Source organism: Oncorhynchus mykiss, chromosome 3 (genome assembly GCF_057628025.1).
Source record: "Oncorhynchus mykiss isolate SJ-2025 chromosome 3, ASM5762802v1, whole genome shotgun sequence".
In the NCBI taxonomy this organism is placed as follows: Eukaryota; Metazoa; Chordata; class Actinopteri; order Salmoniformes; family Salmonidae; genus Oncorhynchus; species Oncorhynchus mykiss.
The window spans coordinates 14,274,735-14,296,965 of record NC_143024.1 but is presented as its reverse complement, the minus strand read 5'-3'; the positions used below and the strand labels follow the sequence as shown (position 1 = coordinate 14,296,965).

The following is a 22,231-nucleotide window of genomic DNA, read 5'->3' as shown; positions in this document are numbered from 1 at the left end:
CTGAAACGTTCAGTACAGTGCACCGATGACTGAAGTGTTACCATGGAGCCATTATTTCTGTTTGTTTCCTCTCAGGTGTCAGTTGGTGGGACAGACGGGGGGAAAGAGGCCACAGCACTGAGCAGCATTCAGTCCATTACCTCAGAGAGCAGCAGGGAAACCAGTGGCACCTCCATTACTACCACCACCACTCACATCTCCAAGGTAAGGGCACACCATAGACCGCACACACACCTCAGCTGTGTCATGGCCTCTGACTATTTCTCTTGACCCAGGTGGTGAAAGGAGGAGCGTCAGAGACCAGAGTGGAGAAGAGGATCGTCATCACTGCCGACTCAGAGGATGACCAGGTACAGTACGGTATCTATGACGGCTCCTTCTACACACACCAAGGCCTGGTCAAACACAATGCTTCTCTGTGACACATTTTTGTCATAAGGTGTACAGCCAGCTAGGTGGAGGTTAACTGAAGCTTTGTCTCCTGCAGGGAAGCGACGGCGGAGCAACAGCAATGTGATTCAGCTCAACACACAGTCAGGGAGCCCTATGGATCTGATGCTCAAGACACCAGAGCTTTGTAGTACAGACTAACCTCCCTGTCCCAGAGCCACCCCCACCTCCTCAACCCATACGGACATTGTCCCCTCCAGAACCACTGTGGTTACATCTCTTGACCAGAGCCCTGGTTAAAAGTAGTGCATTATAAAGGGAAAATGGTGCCATTTGGGATGCATCCTGGTGTCTCCCTGCCCAGTGGGATATGAACAGGCCAGGGAGAAAGCCTATTGTGTCCTCTCTTTCCATACTGCTGTTCTGACTGTATGTTGGCTTCATTTTGGTCTATTCCACTCAAACCTAAAATTTCGCCAAATTACTCTTTTTTTTTTGTATTATGATAGTAGGAAAGATGAACCTTTTCAGTTCTAAGAGCATTTAGGTCATTTGTGTTTAAATGTTTATTTACAACATATTTTTCTGTCGTTTGTATTGCTACTACTGTGTCATTGAGTTTAAGTGTGGACTCAGCAAGAAGTAAACTGCAGAAAGTACTGCAGAAAGTAAACAGCGTAGTGGGTCAATTTCAGCCAAACAACTAAGAACGTTGAAGCGAGAGGCTCGACTTCTCCGCTGTTTTGGTGCCATGGTTCCAACGCTGTGAACAGAGTGAAGTGAACCAGATACTGTGTGAGAGCCAAGTCTTGCATCTGGCTCATCTCAGTATCTGCGGTGCTGGTCGAGGCAACGGCATTTTACTGAGTCTCCCTTTAACATGCTCATTTTGACAGAAATGCACTGTTTTCAACTGGGCTTTAAGTAATAACATTAGCAGACTTTTTCAATCAGATTAAGATGCCGGACAGAAACTAGACCTATTTTTGGAAAGGGATAACTCCTTTGAGTTTGTTTATGTTTATAATTGAGGAATAGTCTTTTTTTTGATTGAATATTCAAATTGAAATGACATACCTCACTTAAAAGTATTGAACAAAGATATTGCATACTCCAACAACCATGCCTGTTTTGGATTTGTTCTCTGCTCAGGTAAACTCTCTCTTTCTCAACCAGCCAAGTTAACATGTGTAATACTACTAGGTCAGGCCACGATGACCCTCGGTATAAACTTTGACGTGATGACAACTATCTGTTTTGAAATGTTTACTCTATTTTATAGCATTACTGGTTTTATAGTATTTGTACAAAATGAGGTGTTTAAGTTATTGAAGTTCATATCCTACTCAATGGTAGCTTCTCATATCAATATTGTCTTCTTTTTTTTTTTACAGCTTGAATTTGGGAGTGTCCCCATGTTTCCCAGTACATATTCACCATTGTTTTTCTTCCTCTTTTAACGCACCATTGACCTCTAGGACTGCCCCATGCAGTCTGACGTGAGAGCAATGGAAAGTCCCGCTGTGTTTTGTCCCTTAAAATTATTTTAGATAGAAATGTGGTTGATTTGATGAAACAATGCTTTAGTCTGTTTCTCAGGTTTTATGTCTTTATCAATACTGCAGGACAAAACCCCTCTGTATATGATTGTATGAAGAATGTTCAGTCTTAATGTACATTCTAGCCCTGCAGATGGGTCCAAATGATTCTCAGCTCTTAAACACTTAAACCTGTGCAAGATGTATTTATCACTATCAAAAGGCAGCTGTCCCAGTGTATGTGGCTTTTATTTCATACAGGGGAACATATTTAGTCCTTTTGTACATGTTCTACCATCATTTCTTTGTAAAGTAGAGACTGTTTCATGTGATTCTTTGTACTGGGATGTTTTTTAAAACACGAGCCTGTTCGCAGGCTTTTAGACACAGAAGTCACATTCATAATCATCTAGTTTGTAAATCTTTCTTACCACCTGTTTTAGAGTAGATTCCTCTACCAGTTGGTGTACCCTGTCCTTTTGTAGATCAGATAAAGATACTTGTATGACAACCCTTTTAGAGAATGACAATTGGTAGCAGACCTTTCTTCCCCTCTGAAGAAGTTTGTGAAGGTGGCACAAACTATTAGCTAGAAGGATCTTGAGGGCATAAACTAGAATCTCAGCGGAGTCCTTCGTTTTTAGATATGTAAACTTATTGCTTTTGTGACTTATCCCTGTCTTTAAAATTAAATAAAATCAGGATGAATTATCAAGTGGTGTGTAGTGTCTGTCTGAGCAGGATTTCAGTCACAATAAGAATTTTTTTTAATAAAAGGTGACCAATAGAATTGTAAGAAATACAATTTTATTAAAAATTCTTAATTCCAGATGCTTGCATACAGACTTCAGAAAATCAATAATAGCATTACCACTGGAATTGTAGACTGAAAGAAAAACATATTTAATGTAAAATGTAGTACCATAATGTAAACTGGTTGTAGCTATAGGTTATCAACATGAAAGACATCCACCTGTGTTCAATACCACTTCATATTGTAACAGACCAATGCAAGAGAAACCATGTGTCTCAGTGTCCAGTCAAGAGAAACCATGTGTCTCAGTGTCCAGTCAAGAGAAACCATGCGTCTCAGTGTCCAGTCAAGAGAAACCATGCGTCTCAGTGTCCAGTCAAGAGAAACCATGTGTCTCAGTGTCCAGTCAAGAGAAACCATGTGTCTCAGTGTCCAGTCAAGAGAAACCATGTGTCTCAGTGTCCAGTCAAGAGAAACCATGTGTCTCAGTGTCCAGTCAAGAGAAACCATGTGTCTCAGTGTCCAGTCAAGAGAAACCATGCGTCTCAGTGTCCAGTCAAGAGAAATCATGCGTCTCAGTGTCCAGTCAAGAGAAACCATGCGTCTCAGTGTCCAGTCAAGAGAAACCATGTGTCTCAGTGTCCAGTCAAGAGAAACCATGTGTCTCAGTGTCCAGTCAAGAGAAACCATGCGTCTCAGTGTCCAGTCAAGAGACAACTCTGCTCTGTCATGGACATGTTCACAACTAATGATGGCTTAAGTGGCCTGAACATTTCCACTTTGGGACAGTGAGTGTTCCAGCACTGGTATTTTATGTCAGCACAAAGCAAACCCATGTTGCCCTTCACCCTGAGAACACATCTTATACATCTAATAAACTCCGTCTTAAATTCAATTTGTGCAGCATCCATTCTCTAGGGAATCTATCATACATATCAAACTGGTTGTTAATATGATTCTCAGCCAATCATCTGGATATGAACAAACATTGAAGAATGTTGTACATCACCCTTTTCACACTGCTAAGTTACGTGTCCACCCTCGGTAATGGAACCATGCGGGAAAGGAAACCATGTAGAGAATGTATCTGAGCCAGCCCAATACTTTGCAGGTCAGCATGATAGTGTGACAACAGGTATTAGGATGTGCTCACACAGGCTGCCCAACTCTGACCAATCACATCAGCTCTTTTGACAATACGTGGGCAAAAGATCAGAATTGGGCAAAAAACTAAACGTGCACCTGGGGGGGGGCCTCAGGACTGAGTTTGGAAAACCCTGCCTTAGCGAGCCAAACTGAAAAAAGGTTGCACGATTGTAGTCAGTAGTGATAGGCTAAAGCACAGAGGGAGCCAATCACCAAAGAGCATCCCGTGTAACAGATGATGGCCTGGTCCGGACGTCGACATCTAACTACATCAGGGATGGTCAACTCCAGTCCTTCTGGGGCCTGATTGGTGTCATATTTTTGCTGCAGCTAACACACCTGACTCGAATAATTAACTAATCATGATCATCAGTTTAGAATACAATGTGTTGAATCAGCTGTGTTTGCTATGAATGGGGTAATACTGCGACCTACGATGACTGGAGTTTCCCATCCCTGATCTACATGTATGTATTGTATCTGTCATAATGTGTTTTTAACAAGCCTTTATTGAGCTACATAATCCACTGCTTTCATTCCAACCAAGTCCAAATGTATATTTCCCAGTGTTTAAGTTCTAGCGAATAGCCTTCACAGGACTCTTGAAGCTGGAGGCAGCCTGGAGTTGGAGTTGATAAGCCATGGGGTGGATCTTGAAGCCATATAACCTGAGAAAAAACAACAACTAAATATTACAACTCAATAACAGTGTGGATTGTAGAAGGCTGCCATTATGCTAACATGTCTCAATCTCCTTACCGAGGGGAAAAAATGTAATCTTCAAATCAAGCAAATGGTTTTTGTTACAGTTCCCAGCTGAACATGAATTATGTAATAACACGAACAAATCAAATGGGGCAAACAGATCATCTTGATGAATTTGCAAAGATAATTATAGAAATAAACCTTGGCACAAACTGGTTGGCAGGTCGTTTTGGCCGGTACTCTGGGTGCACCATAAATAGCATGTGGGGGAAGCCTGTCCCGAAGTAGGCCCCGTCCGTGTGGTGGTGCCGGGAGGACTTGGGGGTGTACACATCCATGCATTTTGGACAATACAGCTTCACCATCGCCTCACCTGGGATGTCTGACAGACCTATGGGAGAGGAGAGATCAACATTATGTAACACCGCTGAGGGCACAGATGTCTATTCTGGTGTCAGCTGGCAATTAAATATTGATCAAATATATTTACTGTGCAAGCAAGAGTAATCTTTTTGACGATTCCCTCAGACCTGTGTGAAATACTGCTGACAATCTGTGATATAGTTCAAAATGTGACTGGAGAGAAATGGTTCAATTCCATGAAAAGAGAAGAGGTATGTTCTGTAAGTGAACAGGAGTATGAATACATTAAAGTCAAACTCACCAATAGGAAGCATGGGTTGATTCTCACAGTACACTCTTGGGCAATAGCCAAAGTCCCCTTGTTGGTACTTATCCAGCTGCAAACCAAAAACTATTTCAGTGTGTAACATGGTCACACAGCTAGTCCAAGAAGGCCAAACTAACTACATAAACGGACAGGTAGAATTTAGAACAGGGGTCTCCAACCTTTTCTAGCACGAGCTACTTAAAACAAAAAAAATGAAGCATGTCACAAACTACATTTTTATTTTATAGCTTTCAAATAGTTGTTTTGTCAATATACCTGGTAAAATAAGTTAATAGACAACTAAGTGGGCCCCATAAAATTATATTTCACATTTTCCTGAATTCTCTTTTCACTGTTTTATTTCTCCTGGTTTGGGATTTTTTTTATTTTAATTTAACATTTGTTCAATATTACAATTCTTCATAGAGAAAGACTGAAAATGGATGTTCTGAGTCCATGTCAAAGCTTTAAATCACACGAGAAGACCATTTTTGAGGTCTAGGAAAAAAACAAACACATTTTAATTTGAGTGTAATGTAATTTCAGAATTAATTGGCGAGCTACTCCTAGGTGGGCTGCGAGCTACTGGTAGTTCACAGTCTACCTGTTGGAGACCACTGATATAGAGATTATCCAGACTCCAGAACAATATATCCAGATCTAGGGTTTATTACCATCTGAGCGATGCCTCTGTTGGTGAGGATGTAGCGTGCGTGGATCAGCCCGTACAGCATCTCTGCTGCCTGCTCTATCAGGTCACTCTGGTTGGGGTTGTCCTCCAACTCCTCATCTGACAGACAGACATGACCGTGAGGCTTTCAGATCAACACACAAGGTACACAGAAGCCTATATTGACATGGTGCATGAATAAAGCACTGGGAGGCAGCATTATAGCGTCTGCATGTCTTTCCTGTCTTTATACACACATATGTGAGGCTTTCAGATCAACACAAGGTAGACTTCAACCTATAGATGCACTGAATCAAAGTATGTAGTCACAGTACTGTGTCCTTGTGTCTTTTGAAAGGCACTTGTAAATACAAACAGAACTGATAAATTAGCCTATAGGAAGTGTCAGTGTGAAGTCATGCCAGACGGTGTAGTGATGAGCTCACCTGGCTCCAGGTCCAGGATCATGTCAAGGGCCTGGCGGTAGTGAGGCACCTGCTCATTGAGCCCTGTCAGGTTAAACTTGTCCTGAATGTAGTCCTCATCAACCTGATAAAGTGGAATGGATCAACATGGTTAGTAGCTTTCAGCTGCCAAACAATGTCTACCACTTTTTATGAATTGGCCACGGTTGGTCAATTGCATAACAGGTTAAAGGGATTACTTCAGTATTGGCAATTAAGACAAGCAGAAGAGTTAAAGGTAGAATTAAGCAACGTAGCCTACACGGTGTTGGAATATCTGAAGCTACCACCACGCCATAACAAGCGTATGTCACGGTTACACACTATGGCATCAATACAAAACCACCCCACGACTTTAAACACTGTATTTTGGTCCTCTTTCACATGTAATTCTCCATCGGTGTTTTGGGTATATTTGGCTGGTAGTTGTAACAGTTCATTCTGTATTTCAAAGGATCAACTAGCTTCACAAACAGTTGGCTAAGTCGGAGCAATAGTATTTCCCCTGTCTGTCCTTCTCATTATTTGATGTTCTGACATAACTAGCTATCTACTCACCTCACAGAAAAACTCATTCCCCCTCAGGCCACAGAACCAGGAGATCCATGACACCTCCTCCGAGCTGCTCATCTTCTGAACAAGTGGGGGGTGATGGTGCAACGGCATGCAAAAATTACATGTATTTCAGAATTTCCATTGTAGCACTAGAATATAAAGCTAGCTGGGCTAAGCATTTCGCTACACTCGCAATAACATCTGCTAACCATGTGTATGTGACCAATAAAATTTGATATTAGCTAGTGGTGTATTCCATTCTGATCCAGGGACCTGAAGTATGTGTACACAGCAGGCTTTATTTCTGCCCCAGATGTTAGCTAGCTAAATCACCAAGCCCAGATGTGTTAGTACTGGGCTAGAACAAAAACCTATTGTTATTAGTCAAATTCTGCATAAAGAACTCTAGCTAGCTAACGTTAGCTACATAGATAACACTAGCTAACCCCGTGTTTACTCGCTAGTTACATTGGTTTAATAACGTTAGCTAGGTAACGGACATTTTCCACACGCATGAAAAAACATAGTGATTTGAAAGTAAACAATGAATTTAGTACTGTGTAAAACCAAATGTGTTGTGTCAGCACACGTTTACTCACCCTCTTTTATGTTAGCTAGATATATCTACCGGTTGCTACTTTGCTAACTAGCTAACACTTTAGCTAACTGCTGTAAACAAGAATACTACTTCCGGTGGAATCTTCGGCTTCTCGGACCTCAAATCAAATCAAATCTAATTGTATTTGTCACATACACATGGTTAGCAGGTGTTAATGCGAGTGTAGCGAAATGCTTGTGCTTCTAGTTCCGACAATGCAGTAATAACCAACAAGTAATCTAGCTAACAATTCCAAAACTACTACCTTATAGACACAAGTGTAAGGGGATAAAGAATATGTACATAAAGATATATGAATGAGTGATGGTACAGAGCGGCATAGGCAAGATACAGTAGATGGTATTGAGTACAGTATATACATATGAGAGGAGTATGTAAACAAAGTGGCATAGTTAAAGTGGCTAGTGATACATGTATTACATAAAGATGCAGTAGATGATATAGAGTACAGTATATACGTATACATATGAGATTAATAATGTAGGGTATGTAAACATTATATTAGGTAGCATTGTTTAAAGTGGCTAGTGATATATTTTACATAATTTCCCATCAATTCCCATTATTAAAGTGGCTGGAGTTGAGTCAGTGTGTTGGCAACTCAATGTTAGTGGTGGCTGTTTAACAGTCTGATGGCCTTGAGATAGAAGCTGTTTTTCAGTCTCTCGGTCCCAGCTTTGATGCACCTGTACTGACCTCGCCTTCTGAATGATAGCGGGGTGAACAGGCAGTGGCTCGGGTGGTTGTTGTCCTTGATGATCTTTATGGCCTTCCTGTGACATCGGATGGTGTAGGTGTCCTGGAGGGCAGGTAGTTTGCCCCCGGTGATGCGTTGTGCAGACTTCACTACCCTCTGGAGAGCCTTACGGTTGTGGGCGGAGCAGTTGCCGTACCAGGCGGTGATACAGCCCGACAGGATGCTCTCGATTGTGCATCTGTAGAAGTTTGTGAGTGCTTTTGGTGACGAGCCAAATTTCTTCAGCCTCCTGAGGTTGAAGAGGCGCTGCTGCGCCTTCTTCACAATGCTGTCTGTGTGGGTGGACCAATTCAGTTTGTCTGTGATGTGTACGCCGAGGAACTTAAAACTTACTACCCTCTCCACTACTGTTCCATCGATGTGGATAGGGGGGGTGTTCCCTCTGCTGTTTCCTGAAGTCCACAATAATCTCCTTAGTTTTGTTGACGTTGAGTGTGAGGTTATTTTCCTGACACCACACTCCGAGGGCCCTCACCTCCTCCCTGTAGGCCGTCTCGTCGTTGTTGGTAATCAAGCCTACCACTGTTGTGTCGTCCGCAAACTTGATGATTGAGTTGGAGGCGTGCGTGGCCACACAGTCGTGGGTGAACAGGGAGTACAGGAGAGGGCTCAGAACGCACCCTTGTGGGGCCCCAGTGTTGAGGATCAGCGGGGTGGAGATGTTGTTGCCTACCCTCTGGGTCTCGAGCTTGATGACGAGCTTGGAGGGCACTATGGTGTTAAATGCCGAGCTGTAGTCGATGAACAGCATTCTCACATAGGTATTCCTCTTGTCCAGATGGGTTAGGGCAGTGTGCAGTGTGGTTGAGATTGCATCGTCTGTGGACCTATTTGGGTGGTAAGCAAATTGGAGTGGGTCTAGGGTGTCAGGTAGGGTGGAGGTGATATGGTCCTTGACTAGTCTCTCAAAGCACTTCATGATGACGGAAGTGAGTGCTACGGGGTGGTAGTCGTTTAGCTCAGTTACCTGTGTTGATGAACAGTTTGTTGTTCCAGTCAAACCGCAAAGTATTAGTGATGGGTCGTTCGCGAACGAGTCGGCTCTAAGAGCATATCAGAAGAGCCCAATCTATTTATAAAAATATTTTAAAAATAAGATATTAATAATCCAAAGATTTAAATTAATAGAATTAACTAATTCAAATAACCATTTATTTTTATTTGTATTATATAGGCCTAAATGCTCAAGCGCATACTTTCGTTCTGACTGTGCTAAGACTAACAGCCTCACCTGTTGTTCCTGTCAATCAGACACGTAGTGTCAACCAATGAACCAAAGATGCGTGAGGGAGGGCCGAGCCAACTCAATTCAATTCAATTCAAGGGGCTTTATTGGCATGGGAAACATGTCTTAACATTGCCAAAGCAACTGAGGTAGATAATAAACAAAAGTGAAATAAACAATAAAAATCAACAGTAAACATTACACATACAGAAGTTTCAAAAGAATGAAAACATTACAAATGTCATATTATGTATATGGGAGTTTATCAAAATTGGGTTTGTTTTCGAATTCTTTGTGGATCTGTGTAATCTGAGGGAAATATGTGTCTCTAATATGGTCATACATTGGGCAGAAGGTTAGGAAGTGCAGCTCAGATTCCACCTCATTTTGTGGGCAGTGTGCACATAGCCTGTCTTCTCTTGAGAGCCATGTCTGCCCATTCCTTTGTACTGGTACAGATCTACTACTCACACCACTCCTCTCAGGATCCCTCCATCTGTACTGGTACAGATCTACTACTCACACCACTCTTCTCTGGATCCCTCCATCTGTACTGGTACAGATATACTACTCACAACACTCTTCTCTGGATCCCTCCATCTGTACTGGTACAGATATACTACTCACAACACTCTTCTCTGGATCCCTCCATCTGTACTGGTACAGATATACTACTCACACCACTCCTCTCAGGATCCCTTCATCTGTACTGGTACATATCTACTACTCACACCACTCCTCTCAGGATCCCTCCATCTGTACTGGTACAGATATACTACTCACACCACTCCTCTCAGGATCCCTCCATCTGTACTGGTACATATCTACTACTCACACCACTCCTCTCAGGATCACTCCCTCTGTACTGGTACATATCTACTACTCACACCACTCCTCTCAGGATCCCTCCATCTGTACTGGTACATATCTACTACTCACACCACTCCTCTCAGGATCACTCCCTCTGTACTGGTACAGATCTACTACTCACACCACTCCTCTCAGGATCCCTCCATCTGTACTGGTACAGATCTACTACTCACACCACTCCTCTCAGGATCCCTCCATCTGTACTGGTACAGATCTACTACTCACACCACTCCTCTCAGGATCCCTCCATCTGTACTGGTACAGATCTACTACTCGCACCACTCCTCTCAGGATCCCTCCATCTGTACTGGTACAGATATACTACTCACACCACTCCTCTCAGGATCCCTCCATCTGTACTGGTACAGATCTACTACTCACACCACTCCTCTCAGGATCCCTCCATCTGTACTGGTACAGATATACAACTCACACCACTCCTCTCAGGATCCCTCCATCTGTACTGGTACAGATATACAACTCACACCACTCCTCTCAGGATCCCTCCATCTGTACTGGTACATATCTACTACTCACACCACTCCTCTCAGGATCCCTCCATCTGTACTGGTACAGATATACTACTCACAACACTCCTCTCAGGATCCCTCCATCTGTACTGGTACATATCTACTACTCACAACACTCCTCTCAGGATCCCTCCATCTGTACTGGTACATATATACAACTCACACCACTCCTCTCAGGATCCCTCCATCTGTACTGGTACAGATATACTACTCACACCACTCCTCTCAGGATCCCTCCATCTGTACTGGTACATATCTACTACTCACACCACTCCTCTCAGGATCCCTCCATCTGTACTGGTACATATCTACTACTCACAACACTCCTCTCAGGATCCCTCCCCTTGATCCATCTTCCTCTACTTTCTTCACTGCCTCAGCATATGAAGAGTTCTGCACTATTCTAACCCTGGAAAACTCAACCTACCTCTCTCGCACGGGACATTTCTGATCCCCAGCCACATGAGCACCCCTACAATTAACACACACCACTACTTTCACCAATGCTACACATTCCTTTGTCTCGTGCCATTCTGCACACTTCTCACACCTAGGAACCTCCCTCATACACACTGCTGCCACATGCCCATAAGCTTGACACCTGTAACGACGCAATGTATTTGGTATAAAAGCTTGTACAGGATAACTTTTACATCCTAACATCACTTTGTCGGGCAAATACTCAATATCAAAACTCAAAAGAGCAGACAATGATTCTTCTGTTTCACCACTCTTTTCACGCTGTCTGCATCGCACCAAACGACGTGCATCACAAACACCGGGAATCTTCCCCTTCAGTTGGTTAACTTTTAAAAATACTGCTACCCCAGTAATCACTCCTTTCAATGGCGCCCTATTCTTGAGAGCGACACGATACACATTTCTTGCCCCCATTTGTTTAACGCAATTATCACAAGACTCCTGTACTTCTGGTTACCGTCATCGATTCCACAGTACCCAACTCTGTTTTCACCTATCCTGAAACCACTAATGGATCAGCCAAAGGCACCGGTCCACTTTTTCCAAAAAACATCTTTATCTTGACCCTCAGTGCCAGCCTCGGGCTTCGAGTACTTCACCACACCTACCACCTCTGATACTTTGACCTCATTCACTTCCATTTCTCCTCCTGTCTTCAGCTCACTCTGCTTACACTTTCTACCATTCTTCTTTAACAAACCATCTAAAAACAATTCTCACAATTTGTAACCGACTCAAGTTCTCCATCTTCCTCCCTCTCTCTCTTAGACCTCCTCTGCCTCTCTTTTTCCCTCTGTTCCTCCTCCGTATTCCAAGTATACATCCAGTATTATCCTTATGATAATACTGCACTTCTCCTGACATACAGTGCCTTTTTTGTGAAGAATCAACAACAAGTGGGACACAATCATGAAGTGGAACGACATTTATTGGATATTTCAAACTTTTTTAACAAATCAAAAACTGAAAAATTGGGCGTGCAAAATTATTCAGCCCCCTTAAGTTAAATACTTTGTAGCGCCACCTTTTGCTGCGATTACAGCTGTAAGTCGCTTGGGGTATGTCTCTATCAGTTTTGCACATCGAGAGACTGACATTTTTTCCCATTCCTCCTTGCAAAACAGCTCAAGCTCAGTGAGGTTGGATGGAGAGCATTTGTGAACAGCAGTTTTCAGTTCTTTCCACAGATTCTCGATTGGATTCAGGTCTGGACTTTGACTTGGCCATTCTAACACTTGGATATGTTTATTTTTGAACCATTCCATTGTAGATTTTGCTTTATGTTTCGGATCATTGTCTTGTTGGAAGACAAATCTCCGTCCCAGTCTCAGGTCTTTTGCAGACTCCATCAGGTTCTCTTCCAGAATGGTCCTGTATTTGGCTCCATCCATCTTCCCATCAATTTTAACCATCTTCCCTGTCCCTGCTGAAGAAAAGCAGGCCCAAACCATGATGCTGCCACCACCATGTTTGACAGTGGGGATGGTGTGTTCAGCTGTGTTGCTTTTACGCCAAACATAACGTTTTGCATTGTTGCCAAAAAGTTCAATTTTGGTTTCATCTGACCAGAGCACCTTCTTCCACATGTTTGGTGTGTCTCCCAGGTGGCTTGTGGCAAACTCTAAACGACACTTTTTATGGATATCTTTAAGAAATGGCTTTCTTCTTGCCACTCTTCCATAAAGGCCAGATTGTGCAATATACGACTGATTGTTGTCCTATGGACAGAGTCTCCCACCTCAGCTGTAGATCTCTGCAGTTCATCAAGAGTGATCATGGGCCTCTTGGCTGCATCTCTGATCAGTCTTCTCCTTGTATGAGCTGAAAGTTTAGAGGGACGGCCAGGTCTTGGTAGATTTGCAGTGGTCTGATACTCCTTCCATTTCAATATTATCGCTTGCACAGTGCTCCTTGGGATGTTTAAAGCTTGGGAAATCTTTTTGTATCCAAATTTGGCTTTAAACTTCTTCACAGCAGTATCTCGGACCTGCCTGGTGTGTTCCTTGTTCTTCATGATGCTCTCTGCGCTTTTAACGGACCTCTGAGACTATCACAGTGCAGGTGCATTTATACAGAGACTTGATTACACACAGGTGGATTGTATTTATCATCATTAGTCATTTAGGTCAACATTGGATCATTCAGAGATCCTCACTGAACTTCTGGAGAGAGTTTGCTGCACTGAAAGTAAAGGGGCTGAATAATTTTGCACGCCCAATTTTTCAGTTTTTGATTTGTTAAAAAAGTTTGAAATATCCAATAAATGTCGTTCCACTTCATGATTGTGTCCTACTTGTTGTTGATTCTTCACAAAAAAATACAGTTTTATATCTTTATGTTTGAAGCCTGAAATGTGGCAAAAGGTTGCAAAGTTCAAGGGGGCCGAATACTTTTGCAAGGCACTGTACATGTTGTTCTTGCTTTCTCAAGGGACGCCATTTAACCGTCTGTCACAATCTCCGTACAGTCAGCATGAACACCTCGGGATGTAGCGCTCAACAGTGCATCCCACTTATAATGCAACTGCTTCGTCTTGATGTTCTTCTTTATCAAAAGCTACCGCGACACTTTTCCATTTCAAACAAGCTCTCAGGGTCCATTCACTGCCTGCAACTCTACTCGCGCTCCCTCACGATGGAACGTACCAAGGGACAAACGAAGTGGCAATGAAGGGAGGAGACATGAGCATCTCGTCATTATATACAGATCTCTGTCCATGCAGATGTGCTGATAAAATACTTGTCAAAAACAGATGACTTCAAATCAAGTCTTTCCGGTCATTAGTCTCCTGTCAAAGTCGAGTCCTGATTATTTTACTTATTTTGTTTTGAACCAAATGGAGTCTCAAAACATCACATTTGTGGCCCTGTTCAAGAGCATCAAAACCGTGATGTGTCATTGGTCAATTGTGACTGATTGATCTACAAATAATAAGAAGTCATTAATAATATTGCAAGGTGATTTGAAGATCAGTCAGTCGCAGTTGCCTGACAGCTGCAACGTCAAAAAAGCCCTGTGACTAGTAGTGATGTTAGTATGTAAATATTGGTGGGGCAATCTCAACACCCAATTTACTTCAATGGACGCCAGCAAAACCATAATAGTTTTTTTAACCTTTATTTAAATAGACATGTCAGTCAAGAACAAATTCTTATTTTCAATGACAGCCTAGGAACAGTGGGCTATAACTGCCTTGTTCAGGGGCAGAACAGATTTTTACCTCGATCTTGCAACCTTTCGGTTACTAGTCCAACGCTCTAACCACACCCCCCATACAACACAACTATACAACACAACAAGAAACAATACGCTAATTGCACTTTAAAAGTGCCCACAAACTGTTAGGGCCTACATAAAGCTGTCCAAACACCAGAGCCCCAACAGCAGTCCCAACACCTTACCACAGCTACACCTGGCTATCAGCGGAGCCTTGTTTGGCAGCGAAACGGTTCATTCAGCCTCGTTTACTGCCTTTAAAAAAAACATAGCTGATGTGGCTGACTTGCTTAAACAAATGTGGTTTCTACTGACATTTGAGAAGTACAAACTATGGCATAAGCTGACGACAAGTGTTTAAGAGTCAATCCGTAATTTTGATTAAGACAATGAGCGAGCTAGGACGGACGTAGTCAATATAACTATTTGTTCAGCACTTTTGAAATGTACAGTGACAGAATTCAGAACATGGTTTGTTCTTATGGTATCCTCCCTGTACACCAACTCAGAACCGTAGAATATAGGAGGCATGTAAGCTGTTACGGTGCGTGAATGAGGACCCAAAAGCGAATTAACTTAAACAGAGCTTCTTTAATTACCAAACATAGGTAGGCTCAGACGGACCGGCAGATTCCGACAGGACAAGACAAGGTTACAGCAAACATGACGACAGTCTGGTTCAGGCATGAAACACAACAAACAAGAATCCGACAAAGACAGGAGCAGAAACAGAGAGAGATATAGGGACCTAATCAGAGGGAAAAAGGGAACAGGTGGGAAAAGGGGTGACGAGGTGGTTAGGAGGAGACAAGGCACAGCTGGGGGAAAGAGGGGGAGAAAAGGTAACCTAACAACGACCAGCAGAGGGAGACAGGGTGAAGGGAAAGGACAGAGACAAGACACAACATGACAGTACATGACAGTACCCCCCCACTCACCGAGCGCCTCCTGGCGCACTCGAGGAGGAAACCTGGCGGCAACGGAGGAAATCCTCGATCAGCGCACGGTCCAGCACGTCCCGAGAGGGAACCCAACTCCTCTCCTCAGGACCGTACCCCTCCCAATCTACGAGGTACTGGTGACCACGGCCCCGAGGACGCATGTCCAAAATTCTACGGACCCTGTAGATGGGTGCGCCCTCGACAAGGATGGGGGGGGGGGGGAAGACGAGCGGGGGCGCGAAGGACGGGCTTGATGCAGGAGACATGGAAGACCGGGTGGACGCGACGAAGGTATCGCGGAAGAAGAAGTCGAACTGCGACAGGATTAATGACCCGAGAAATACGGAACGGACCAATGAACCGCGGGGTCAACTTGCGAGAAGCCGTCTTAAGGGGAAGGTTCTGAGTGGAGAGCCAAACTCTCTGACCGCGACAATATCTAGGACTCTTAGTTCTACGCTTATTAGCAGCCCTCACAGTCTGCGTCCTATAACGGCAAAGTGCAGACCTGACCCTCTTCCAGGTGCGCTCGCAACGTTGGACAAAAGCCTGAGCGGAGGGGACGCTGGACTCGGCGAACTGAGATGAGAACAGCGGAGGCTGGTACCCGAGGCTACTCTGAAAAGGAGATAGCCCGGTCGCAGACGAAGGAAGCGAGTTGTGGGCGTATTCTGCCCAGGGGAGCTGTTCTGACCAAGACGCAGGGTTGCGAAAAGAAAGACTGCGTAAGATGCGACCAATAGTCTGATTGGCCCGTTCTGCTTGACCGTTAGACTGGGGGTGAAAGCCGGAAGAGAGACTGACGGAAGCCCCAATCAAACGGCAAAACTCCCTCCAAAATTGAGACGTGAATTGCGGACCTCTGTCCGAAACGACGTCTGACGGAAGGCCATGAATTCTGAAAACATTCTCGATGATGATTTGTGCCGTCTCTTTAGCAGAAGGAAGCTTAGCAAGGGGAATGAAATGAGCCGCCTTAGAGAACCTATCGACAACCGTAAGAATAACAGTCTTCCCCGCTGACGAAGGCAGTCCGGTGACAAAATCTAAGGCGATGTGAGACCACGGTCGAGAGGGAATAGGAAGCGGCCTGAGACGGCCGGCAGGAGGAGAGTTACCGGACTTAGTCTGCGCTCAGACCGAACAAGCAGCCACGAAACGACGCGTGTCATGCTCCCGGGTGGGCCACCAAAAACGCTGGCGAATGGAAGCAAGCGTACCCCGAACGCCAGGGTGGCCGGCTAACTTGGCAGAGTGAGCCCACTGAAGAACGGCCAGACGAGTAGGAACGGGAACGAAAAGAAGGTTCCTAGGACAAGCGCGCGGCGACGGAGTGTGAGTGAGCGCTTGCTTTACCTGCCTCTCAATTCCCCAGACAGTCAACCCGACAACACGCCCCTCAGGGAGAATCCCCTCGGGGTCAGTGGAGGCTACTGAAGAACTGAAGAGACAAGACAAAGCATCAGGCTTGGTGTTCTTAGAGCCCGGACGATAAGAAATCACGAACTCGAAACGAGCAAAAAACAGCGCCCAACGCGCCTGACGCGCATTAAGTCGTTTGGCAGAACGGATGTACTCAAGGTTCCTATGGTCAGTCCAAACGACAAAAGGAACGGTCGCCCCCTCCAACCACTGTCGCCATTCGCCTAGGGCTAACCGGATGGCGAGCAGTTCGCGGTTACCCACATCATAGTTACGTTCCGACGGCGACAGGCGATGAGAAAAATACGCGCATGGGTGGACCTTGTCGTCAGAGAGGGAGCGCTGAGAAAGAATGGCTCCCACGCCCACCTCTGACGCGTCAACCTCGACAACGAACTGTCTAGAGACGTCAGGTGTAACAAGGATAGGAGCGGATGTAAAACGATTCTTGAGGAGATCAAAAGCTCCCTGGGCGGAAACGGACCACTTAAAGCACGTCTTGACAGAAGTAAGGGCTGTGAGAGGAGCTGCCACCTGACCGAAATTACGGATGAAACGACGATAGAAGTTCGCGAAGCCGAGAAAGCGCTGCAGCTCGACGCGTGACTTAGGGACGGGCCAATCAATGACAGCTTGGACCTTAGCGGGATCCATCTTAATGCCTTCAGCGGAAATAACAGAACCGAGAAATGTGACGGAGGAGGCATGAAAAGTGCACTTCTCAGCCTTCACAAAAAGACAATTCTCTAAAAGGCGCTGGAGGACACGTCGAACGTGCTGAACATGAATCTGGAGTGACGGTGAAAAAATCAGGATATCGTCAAGGTAAACGAAAACAAAGATGTTCAGCATGTCTCTCAGGACATCATTGACTAATGCCTGAAAGACAGCTGGAGCGTTAGCGAGGCCGAAAGGAAGAACCCGGTATTCAAAGTGCCCTAACGGAGTGTTAAACGCCGTCTTCCACTCGTCCCCCTCCCCGATGCGCACGAGATGGTAAGCGTTACGAAGGTCCAACTTAGTGAAAAACCTGGCTCCCTGCAGGATCTCGAAGGCTGAAGACATAAGAGGAAGCGGATAACGATTCTTCACTGTTATGTCATTCAGCCCTCGATAATCTATGCAGGGGCGCAGAGACCCGTCCTTCTTCTTGACAAAAAAAAACCCCGCTCCGGCGGGAGAGGAGGAGGGGACTATGGTACCGGCGTCAAGAGCTACAGACAAATAATCTTCGAGAGCCTTACGTTCGGGAGCCGACAGAGAGTATAGTCTACCCCGGGGGGGGGTGGTTCCCGGAAGGAGATCAATACTACAATCATACGACCGGTGTGGAGGAAGAGAGGTGGCCCTGGACCGACTGAACACCGTGCGCAGATCGTGATATTCCTCCGGCACCCCTGTCAAATCACCAGGCTCCTCCTGTGAAGAAGAGACAGAGGAAACAGGAGGGATAGCAGACATTAAACATTTCACATGACAAGAGACGTTCCAGGAGAGGATAGAATTACTAGACCAATTAATGGAAGGATTATGACAAACTAGCCAGGGATGGCCCAAAACAACAGGTGTAAAAGGTGAACGAAAAATTAAAAAAGAAATGGTTTCACTATGATTACCAGAAACAGTGAGGGTTAAAGGTAGCGTCTCACGCTGAATCCTGGGGAGAGGACTACCATCCAGGGCGAACAAGGCCGTGGGCTCCTTTAACTGTCTGAGAGGAATGTCATGTTCCCGAGCCCAGGTCTCGTCCATAAAACAGCCCTCCGCCCCAGAGTCTATTAAGGCACTGCAGGAAGCTGACGAACCGGTCCAGCGTAGATGGACCGACAAGGTAGTGCAGGATCTTGAAGGAGAGACAGGAGTAGTAGCGCTCACCAGTAGCCCTCCGCTTACTGACGAGCTCTGGCCTTTTACTGGACATGAAGTGACAAAATGACCAGCGGAACCGCAATAGAGACAGAGGCGGTTGGTGATTCTCCGTTCCCTCTCCTTAGTCGAGATGCGGATACCTCCCAGCTGCATGGGCTCAGCACCCGAGCCGGCAGAGGAAGATGGTAGTGATGCGGAGAGGGGGGCAACGGAGAACGCGAGCTCCTTTCCACGAGCTCGGTGACGAAGATCAACCCGTCGCTCAATGCGAATAGCGAGTTCAATCAAGGAATCCACGCTGGAAGGAACCTCACGGGAGAGAATCTCATCCTTTACCTCTGCGCGGAGACCCTCCAGAAAACGAGCGAGCAAAGCCGGCTCGTTCCAGCCACTGGAGGCAGCAAGAGTGCGAAACTCAATAGAGTAGTCTGTTATGGATCGATTATCTTGACATAGGGAAGACAGGGCCCTGGAAGCCTCCTCCCCAAAAACAGATTGATCAAAAACCCGTATCATCTCCTCCTTAAAGTCCTGATACTGGTTAGTACACTCAGCCCTTGCCTCCCAGATTGCCGTGCCCCACTCACGAGCCCGTCCAATAAGGAGAGATATGACGTAGGCGACACGAGCAGTGCTCCTGGAGTAAGTGTTGGGCTGGAGAGTAAACACAATATCACACTGGGTGAGGAACGAGCGGCATTCAGTGGGCTCCCCAGAGTAACACGGCGGGTTATTGATTCTGGGCTCCGGAGATTCGAAAGCCCTGGAAGTGGCCGGTGGATCGAGGCGGAGATGGTGAACCTGTTCTGTGAGGTTGGAGACTTGGGTGGCCAGGGTCTCAACGGCATGTCGAGCAGCAGACACTTCCTGCTCGTGTCTGCCTAGCATCGCTCCCTGGATCCCGACGGCTGAGTGGAGAGGATCCGAAGTCGCTGGGTCCATTCTTGGTCGGATTCTTCTGTTACGGTGCGTGAATGAGGACCCAAAAGCGAATTAACTTAAACAGAGCTTCTTTAATTACCAAACATAGGTAGGCTCAGACGGACCGGCAGATTCCGACAGGACAAGACAAGGTTACAGCAAACATGACGACAGTCTGGTTCAGGCATGAAACACAACAAACAAGAATCCGACAAAGACAGGAGCAGAAACAGAGAGAGATATAGGGACCTAATCAGAGGGAAAAAGGGAACAGGTGGGAAAAGGGGTGACGAGGTGGTTAGGAGGAGACAAGGCACAGCTGGGGGAAAGAGGGGGAGAAAAGGTAACCTAACAACGACCAGCAGAGGGAGACAGGGTGAAGGGAAAGGACAGAGACAAGACACAACATGACAGTACATGACAGTACCCCCCCACTCACCGAGCGCCTCCTGGCGCACTCGAGGAGGAAACCTGGCGGCAACGGAGGAAATCCTCGATCAGCGCACGGTCCAGCACGTCCCGAGAGGGAACCCAACTCCTCTCCTCAGGACCGTACCCCTCCCAATCTACGAGGTACTGGTGACCACGGCCCCGAGGACGCATGTCCAAAATTCTACGGACCCTGTAGATGGGTGCGCCCTCGACAAGGATGGGGGGGGGGGGGGAAGACGAGCGGGGGCGCGAAGGACGGGCTTGATGCAGGAGACATGGAAGACCGGGTGGACGCGACGAAGGTATCGCGGAAGAAGAAGTCGAACTGCGACAGGATTAATGACCCGAGAAATACGGAACGGACCAATGAACCGCGGGGTCAACTTGCGAGAAGCCGTCTTAAGGGGAAGGTTCTGAGTGGAGAGCCAAACTCTCTGACCGCGACAATATCTAGGACTCTTAGTTCTACGCTTATTAGCAGCCCTCACAGTCTGCGTCCTATAACGGCAAAGTGCAGACCTGACCCTCTTCCAGGTGCGCTCGCAACGTTGGACAAAAGCCTGAGCGGAGGGGACGCTGGACTCGGCGAACTGAGATGAGAACAGCGGAGGCTGGTACCCGAGGCTACTCTGAAAAGGAGATAGCCCGGTCGCAGACGAAGGAAGCGAGTTGTGGGCGTATTCTGCCCAGGGGAGCTGTTCTGACCAAGACGCAGGGTTGCGAAAAGAAAGACTGCGTAAGATGCGACCAATAGTCTGATTGGCCCGTTCTGCTTGACCGTTAGACTGGGGGTGAAAGCCGGAAGAGAGACTGACGGAAGCCCCAATCAAACGGCAAAACTCCCTCCAAAATTGAGACGTGAATTGCGGACCTCTGTCCGAAACGACGTCTGACGGAAGGCCATGAATTCTGAAAACATTCTCGATGATGATTTGTGCCGTCTCTTTAGCAGAAGGAAGCTTAGCAAGGGGAATGAAATGAGCCGCCTTAGAGAACCTATCGACAACCGTAAGAATAACAGTCTTCCCCGCTGACGAAGGCAGTCCGGTGACAAAATCTAAGGCGATGTGAGACCACGGTCGAGAGGGAATAGGAAGCGGCCTGAGACGGCCGGCAGGAGGAGAGTTACCGGACTTAGTCTGCGCGCAGACCGAACAAGCAGCCACGAAACGACGCGTGTCATGCTCCCGGGTGGGCCACCAAAAACGCTGGCGAATGGAAGCAAGCGTACCCCGAACGCCAGGGTGGCCGGCTAACTTGGCAGAGTGAGCCCACTGAAGAACGGCCAGACGAGTAGGAACGGGAACGAAAAGAAGGTTCCTAGGACAAGCGCGCGGCGACGGAGTGTGAGTGAGCGCTTGCTTTACCTGCCTCTCAATTCCCCAGACAGTCAACCCGACAACACGCCCCTCAGGGAGAATCCCCTCGGGGTCAGTGGAGGCTACTGAAGAACTGAAGAGACAAGACAAAGCATCAGGCTTGGTGTTCTTAGAGCCCGGACGATAAGAAATCACGAACTCGAAACGAGCAAAAAACAGCGCCCAACGCGCCTGACGCGCATTAAGTCGTTTGGCAGAACGGATGTACTCAAGGTTCCTATGGTCAGTCCAAACGACAAAAGGAACGGTCGCCCCCTCCAACCACTGTCGCCATTCGCCTAGGGCTAACCGGATGGCGAGCAGTTCGCGGTTACCCACATCATAGTTACGTTCCGACGGCGACAGGCGATGAGAAAAATACGCGCATGGGTGGACCTTGTCGTCAGAGAGGGAGCGCTGAGAAAGAATGGCTCCCACGCCCACCTCTGACGCGTCAACCTCGACAACGAACTGTCTAGAGACGTCAGGTGTAACAAGGATAGGAGCGGATGTAAAACGATTCTTGAGGAGATCAAAAGCTCCCTGGGCGGAAACGGACCACTTAAAGCACGTCTTGACAGAAGTAAGGGCTGTGAGAGGAGCTGCCACCTGACCGAAATTACGGATGAAACGACGATAGAAGTTCGCGAAGCCGAGAAAGCGCTGCAGCTCGACGCGTGACTTAGGGACGGGCCAATC

At 46.3% G+C, this 22,231-nt stretch overlaps 2 protein-coding genes across 41 annotated transcripts in view; one reads left to right on the top strand and one right to left on the bottom strand.

The window, feature by feature from the left end:
- The window catches only part of LOC110506699 (protein 4.1), a 53,583-nt gene extending 50,940 nt beyond the window's left edge, over positions 1 to 2,643 (top strand). For all 39 annotated transcript variants that reach the window (XM_090221566.1, XM_090221563.1, XM_090221441.1 and 36 more), the window contains 3 exons: positions 76 to 204; positions 276 to 350; positions 488 to 2,643. In XM_090221566.1, the coding sequence (XP_090077692.1) occupies positions 76 to 204; positions 276 to 350; positions 488 to 517 (234 nt within the window). In that variant the 3' untranslated portion in view covers positions 518 to 2,643. The remainder of the gene's footprint in view (positions 1 to 75; positions 205 to 275; positions 351 to 487) is intronic.
- Positions 2,644 to 2,718: 75 nt separating this feature from the next.
- Positions 2,719 to 7,621, bottom strand: LOC110535231 (casein kinase II subunit beta). Of its 2 annotated transcripts, none has more exons than XM_036937288.2 (7): positions 7,492 to 7,621; positions 6,896 to 6,970; positions 6,320 to 6,422; positions 5,878 to 5,993; positions 5,198 to 5,273; positions 4,735 to 4,924; positions 2,719 to 4,496 (listed from the first exon to the last, which is right to left on the bottom strand). In XM_036937288.2, the coding sequence occupies exons 2-7, from the start codon at positions 6,965 to 6,967 to the stop codon at positions 4,406 to 4,408; spliced, it is 648 nt and encodes a 215-aa protein (XP_036793183.1). In that variant the 5' UTR covers positions 6,968 to 6,970; positions 7,492 to 7,621; the 3' UTR covers positions 2,719 to 4,405. The 2 variants fall into 2 exon arrangements, with proteins under 2 accessions (XP_036793183.1, XP_036793185.1); XM_036937290.2 differs by having other exon boundaries at positions 6,896 to 6,967; positions 7,492 to 7,587.
- Positions 7,622 to 22,231: the final 14,610 nt, after the last annotated feature.